Here is a 6,897-nt window from a genome sequence, read left to right on the forward strand (position 1 = left end):
AGGGGCGGTACCACATGGGGGGCAAAGGGGGCAAATATTCCCTCAAAATTTAGATTTTGTCATGTAGTTTAAAATGTTTCATCGTTTTTAAAATTTAACATTTTGACCCCTTTTATATTTATATTTCACGGATTTTTTAATTTTGTCCCCTCTGAAATTTTTTTCTGGCTGAAACGACATATGATAAACATTAACATGGCTAGAGATATACCTTCTAAACCTTCGAAACAACTTCTGCTATCCCGCTTAATGATTTCAAAAGATGGACATCGTAATGAACATAATTTGGTTCCTCTCGATCGAATGTACATATATTGTTGTAAGGTCGTATTGTTATTTGTGAATGAGTACGTAAGAGATTGTTTATAACTATGTAGAGTTCGATTCAATAAATGGTGAATGAACCCGATGAAGATCACGAAATTATTTAAAGCCTAGATTTAGCCGACTTCTTGATACAAGACGTAAATTATGGGCTTTCAGTTACGTAATGTGTATAATTATCTCTAAGGCCTAAATTTATCCATGATATTTTAATCATTATATACTCGTATAACTTAAACTCTTAATTTTATGACATTATTTTATTTATGTACATTTATGCACATTTATGCAAACATAGTTTTCCTTCTATACCCAAAACATCACTATTTACCTATCATACGTATAACTAATTATTGTTAGTTATTTATTATTATGTTTTATAAAAATTCGGGGTATTATATATAATCTTAGTATCCTAAATAATCGAGTGGTTAGTGGTAGTGATGGGTGTGAGGTTGATTGTGGCCTTGTGGGGGATAGTGGTCTTGGCCTTTTTGATGTGGGTGGTGGAAAGATAATTGATACTTTAGTTTATGCGCCTCTATAAGCTTATTTAAAAAAGAAAATTCACTCATATAAATGTGTTAAGAGTCTTAGAGATATGTACAAATATTGCAATCATCTGATAATTTCCTCATGCATATGTTATTTGCCATAAACGATAATTATTAGAATTGAAATATGTCACTAATCTTTTCTATTTAACCCAAAATAAAAAAATTATATTAAATTAAAAGAAAGGGACATGTTTCCATATACGAATCATTGCTATACGATATGCCTACTCTAAAAATATAATAAGATGGTGACTGCCAGTGTCACAAGTCAACTATGTATGAAAATGACCAAATATATATATATATATATATATATATATATATATATATATATATATATATATATATACAGGAGATGGGAATATAAGACTGTCGGGTATCTAAGTTTAGGTGTGGAACACTCACAGATTGTTTTTTTAATTTATAAAAATTATGGGGGCCCATGCATTTATTCATTAAAGAAAAAATAATAAAATATTAGTATGTGAGGGTTTCCACACCTAAGCTTAGGTGTCGGACAGCCTTATATTCCCTTTTCCCATATATATATATATTATATATTGTTATTTAACATTAAAAGTTTACATTATATTATTAAAAATCATTCAAGAAGCCATCACCCTCAGCTAGTTTTTTTCTTTCTTAATATATCATAGGGTGTCGGGATGATGCTCTCACATATGCCTAATTTTCTCGGTGACCCAATAATATTAACTCACATGCATTTTACAACATCACAACATGTCACCCCCATCTTACATTTGTACCATTTGGTTTAGTGGTGTCATCAAGATCTTTTAACAATTACAAAGGTAATGATAAATCTAAGTTATTAGCCTATAAATCCTCCTAATTAATATGATTGTGACATATGAAAAATCATGGGGTGAGATTAGAAAAGAGAATTAATGGATTACATGTGTTAATAAGTGGATATATTAGAAGGATTTTTAGAAGAATTGGTTAGTAAAATTTATCATTTTCCAATTATAAAACACTTAAATAACATTTAACTAAATAGAAGACATATACTATACCCTAATAGCTATCAAGTTGCACTACATATTTTGTGTAATTCAACCATAAGCAAGAACCCTATGTGTATATATGATTATTAATACCCGTGCAATGTGGTGGTGGTCGTGTCGGCGACAGTGTGGTGGTGGGGGCGACTGTTGGTGATGGAGACAGCGTCGAATGATATAGTTAATTGATGTAAAAATAATTGATTTATTGGATTAATGGTAGATATTTTAAAATATAAATGATTGATAGTATAATTTAATCATTAATGTTAAAGGTAGTATAGGTGAAAATATTTTAAGAGGTTTAAGTGAAAATATTACGCATATTCAACACTTTTAAAAATAAAGTGTTGCTTTTTTTCTAAATAGTATAGATAATCTATACTAGTATAAAAAGATTATATTTTCTTGTTGAAAAGTTTTTTTAAAAAAATGAGTCGTGAAATAACCATTATTTTACCTTTAATAAATTATTTACATTTTGAGTCTTTGCTTCTAAAATATCTTTACTATCCTTTTAGATCATTTACCTACATCAATTACCACCATCACTAGCCGTCGCCACCATCACCACTCGTTGTTATCACCACCGGTCGCCACCACCACCATATCACCGCTGCATTACACGGATATTCTTTTACACTTTAAAATTTTTCCAACTTAATTTTTTACATCAATTACATTTACATCAACTTACACCATTAAACTTAATTTATTAACCACGTCACAATATTTCTTTTCTTGACCTATCCCGATGGGTTTGCAGTCATAACTCTCCGAATTTTCAAGTTTAATTCAAACCTGAGCCCAACAGATTTAACTAAAACAGTTTTTTAGCATGGATATCTTACAATTTGAAATGTTTGGACAGGTTTATTTGAATGATGTGGCATAATTTCATTGGTTGTAATCGTGTCAACTTTTGGTAGTGAATTGGACACCTTTTTATCCTAAAGTTAAAACAATTAAGTTTATCTACTTAAAATTTAAATTTACGATAACTATCCAATGAGATCATCTACATATTTTTTCAATTTTTGTTGTAGATTCTTTAATACAAATGAATCTCTATTGGGACAAGTGGGAGAGATTTTCTTTTACACAATGAACATGTGAACCATTGTCATCCACATGCAACACCTAGGCCATGCATTATTAATTGGTAGTTTGAAAATTACGAAAACCGCATGATTTATAGATTATTAATGCAGCTTGTAACTATTTTAACGTGACGCAACATTATTATACTTGAAGTTTTGTACGATTGTTATTAACTATACATAAATACTATCAATAATAATAAGAATAACAAATTATCATAAGGTTTGAATCTCACTTTTTTTAATTTTACAAGAATGGATTATTAAGAGGTTTACAATAATTATGGGTTCCACCAATGTTCAAAACAAACGTAAGATACATATACTAGACCTAACAACTATTTGGAACACATTTTTAGTTATTTCAAACTTTCAATAATTATTTGAAAACTTTAAAGTCAAGTATTTCATGTTTTCAATCAACAAATGTATGCCTTAAACGATTTAAACAAATGAAGTAATTTGTTATCTTGACTTTTACCCATAATTAAAATGATTGTAAACTATGATCATATACCAAAAAACTCTAGTGAACTAAATACGGGAACAATTTATGATTATCAAATTACATGCCACTGAATAGTCACTACAAATAATGTTTCATTTGTTCACACTTTTAGTTAGCATAAACAAATTAAAAATTTTGTCACGCTTAGTTAGTGTGGACAAATGAGGTGTTACAAATTAATCATAAAAGTCTACACTAAAAAGTGTGAACTTTTGGTTTTATACATTTTTTAGTGTGGATAAATTTCGACACACTTTTAATTCTACATATTTTTATCCACATAAAAGCGTGACAAAATTTTTAATTGTTCACACTAAGTAAAAATGTGGAAAAATACAATATTATTTGTAGTGAGTAGGTGGTTGATAAAGTTTTATTCAAACAACTAATTACGAGTAAAAAAAAACATAAATTACAAACAAATTAAAAAACAACAACTATTGAATTTACTTGACAACATCCACCATTAATTTATCAAAGTCTATACAAGATACCACATTACAACATGTTAAAATTTTTAAACAAGAAGAAGAAAAAAAAAAAAGTGGCAAATGACATTAAACATTGACACTTACATTTTATCAACTGCTTCATCATATATATCTTCACCAGCTAGCTAGATATATATATAGTGACTAAAAATAATCTTGATCAGAAGATCTTCGTCGGTAAACAATAGATTCCGAAACCGAACATGTTCTCTTACAAGAAGAATACATACTAACAACAAAGCCATTTCTTTGCCCTGCTGAAAACTTTTCATCTTTATTAAAAGCAACATTAATATCGAACTTCTTATCTTTTGAACACTCCAGAAAAGCAGCTAAAAAAGGATCTTTTCCGAAACTTCGACTATTATTAAACTTCTTCATGGTTGGTAACGGATGTATAGCATTTCCTGATGGTGGTAAAGGAAGAAGAGGATACGAAGATTCATTGTTTTTACTTGTATTTTTTTTGGGGATCCCAGGGACCTGTTCCCATGAAAATGGGATCCCGAGATATCGTAATGGAGTTGATGGTATTGGTGTATGATCAAGTGTTTTTGATGAAGAAGAATTATCATTAAAAGATGTGTCAGAAAATGAGAATGATCTGCTCATCCGGCGAGTGTGTCGCCGGATGTCTTTGGAAGACATAGGTGTATGATTTTTTCTTTTCTTTGTGTTGTTGTGAAAGCTAGTAGAGACAATATATACACTTTCCAACTTAAGTGGTGGTTTTATTATGAGTCAAGTAAATTGTTGATGTAAATGGATGTGTATGTATATATACACTTGCATGTGTGTGTTATTGTTGTTGGTCTTTTGGACTGTATTGATTGGTACAAAAACGAAGACTATAATATTAATTTGTCAGACAGGTATCAATGGATCTATAGTTTTATTGATATAAAAAAGTTATGGTGGATGGTTTTCTTTCTAAAATATACTCGTATATGATAAAATAAAATAAGAATTGACAGGTAGGAATTGAGTATATAAAAGTTATGATACTATTTCGTCCAAAATCCAAAACCAAACTTTTGAGGGAAGTTTTGATCTATTAGTTTATGTTTTCCTGGACAAAAGAAGAAAGGAAAAGGCTTGTGCGATATTCGAACCTCCATTTTTATAAACCTCAATATAAGTTCCATTTTCGGCTACTAAACCAACTCATTACGTATCTTAAGATGATCAACTGATTAAACCGGTGTGTCTGTTCAAGTCGTCAGTTAGTTTGTATATCTAGGTTTTGGCTTGGCTCGTATTCGTAGAAACCCAAGAAGATTCCAAGTTGAATCAGGCACAAAACTAGTATTCATCATACAAACTTTCCAAATTTTGATAAAAATTGGTCATTTTTTAGACAAGAACTTAGGTAGAATTTATAACTTGCAAATTTTGGTCGCCTTCACGCACGAAAAGCTTGAAAACCGGCCATTTATTTCCCCTCATGACTAGCGACCACCGCACTGTCGTTTGTCACCCATGAAATAGATGTGTTAGGGTCCATTGTAATTTAAGTTTGTAATTAGCACGTTGTACGTACTCATTTTATAAATACTAGTGAATACAACGACATTCATGGAATGACATGATATTTTAGCAAGCATGGGACACTACCGACCAGTCACATAGTTATTGGAGATATGTAATCTCACAAGACTATTATGATGATGATGATACGCAAGTATTAGTAATTAACCTAATTATTGTGTTAAAAGAATACAATTCGGTTCATGTTTCTTAAAGTTATAAATGTATGAATTATTAAATTTTTCATACACGTCGCTTTTGATTGTTCAAAAATCAAAATGTTACTTTCCTGGTATCGTTTGTAGCATTTTACTTGTTTAACATGTTTAAAGTTTTGTTTATCATGCCCAATGGACAATATCAATTTATATAAGGTATTATTGTATAATGTTTGATGCCAAACATTGTTTCATTTCTTGTTTTTAGCTTGCAAACACTACTCTAGATTTTTATTGCACGACATCAAGGGTCATATATCGTCTTGCTATATAGGTAGAATTGTGCTTTTACTTTATCATAAGAAATACTCTTCTTAGAAAATAACTTTATAAATAATACGTAAAATACAACCAAAAATAACCATAACAGATAACTAACCCTAACCAAAAGAAAACGAACCATACCATAACGGTGTACGAAAAAAGTTAAGGTGTAGACAGTATTACCCCTACTTGGCATTAGTCTCTAAAAACAAGGTTGGTAACCGCTTGATCCAACCTTATTGATTTAATGCATAGTGTATTCATATAAAAGCATATCGTGCATGACTAAGATGTGTTTTGAGGATATAACTTCCCTAAAGCATGTTCCTTGGGTGATCATTGGCCGTGCTGATCCTGATCCTGTTTCTTTTTCATCTATGTTTGCATCAAACAAGTTATGTAAATAAGGAGTGAGTCTGCCAAACATAAACCAGAAAGAGAAAGGCTACTCCATCTAGAGATTAATTCACTACCTGATACAAGATTTCACTACCCGGAAAGCCAGAAAAGGTAAATGATGAACCCAATGCAACCGAACTGGGCAGGGGGCTGTTCTAGAAATATTGACCCAAACTTTGTTAATAAGTTTTGTTATTGGTAGTAAAGTAACCAATATAACCAGTTCCATACTTCCACCCATGCTATATGGCATTTCCCCTTTATACATATTTACATAAATGATTTCATCATTTAATATGTTATATGTGAACTTTTATTTGGGACCAAAGTAATGCACATTGTTTAGCCATTATCACTAGCAGTCTTTCTACTCCTCATAAAGGTACAACTGATTAAATCTCACCTCTTCATACCTCAACTTTGATGAGATCAAGTTTGGTTGTTAAGGTTTACCTAGCTAGATGATTTTGTATGTTCTGGGCTG

General features: G+C 30.7%; 1 protein-coding gene across 1 annotated transcript; it reads right to left on the reverse strand.

The window, feature by feature from the left end:
• Positions 1-3,959: 3,959 nt before the first annotated feature.
• On the reverse strand, positions 3,960-4,770 carry LOC122580059. Its single transcript, XM_043752330.1, has one exon. The coding sequence runs from the start codon at positions 4,651-4,653 to the stop codon at positions 4,150-4,152; it is 504 nt and encodes a 167-aa protein (XP_043608265.1). The 5' UTR covers positions 4,654-4,770; the 3' UTR covers positions 3,960-4,149.
• Between the last annotated feature and the right edge of the window lie 2,127 nt (positions 4,771-6,897).

This window comes from Erigeron canadensis, chromosome 8 (genome assembly GCF_010389155.1).
Source record: "Erigeron canadensis isolate Cc75 chromosome 8, C_canadensis_v1, whole genome shotgun sequence".
NCBI classification, from domain to species: Eukaryota; Viridiplantae; Streptophyta; class Magnoliopsida; order Asterales; family Asteraceae; genus Erigeron; species Erigeron canadensis.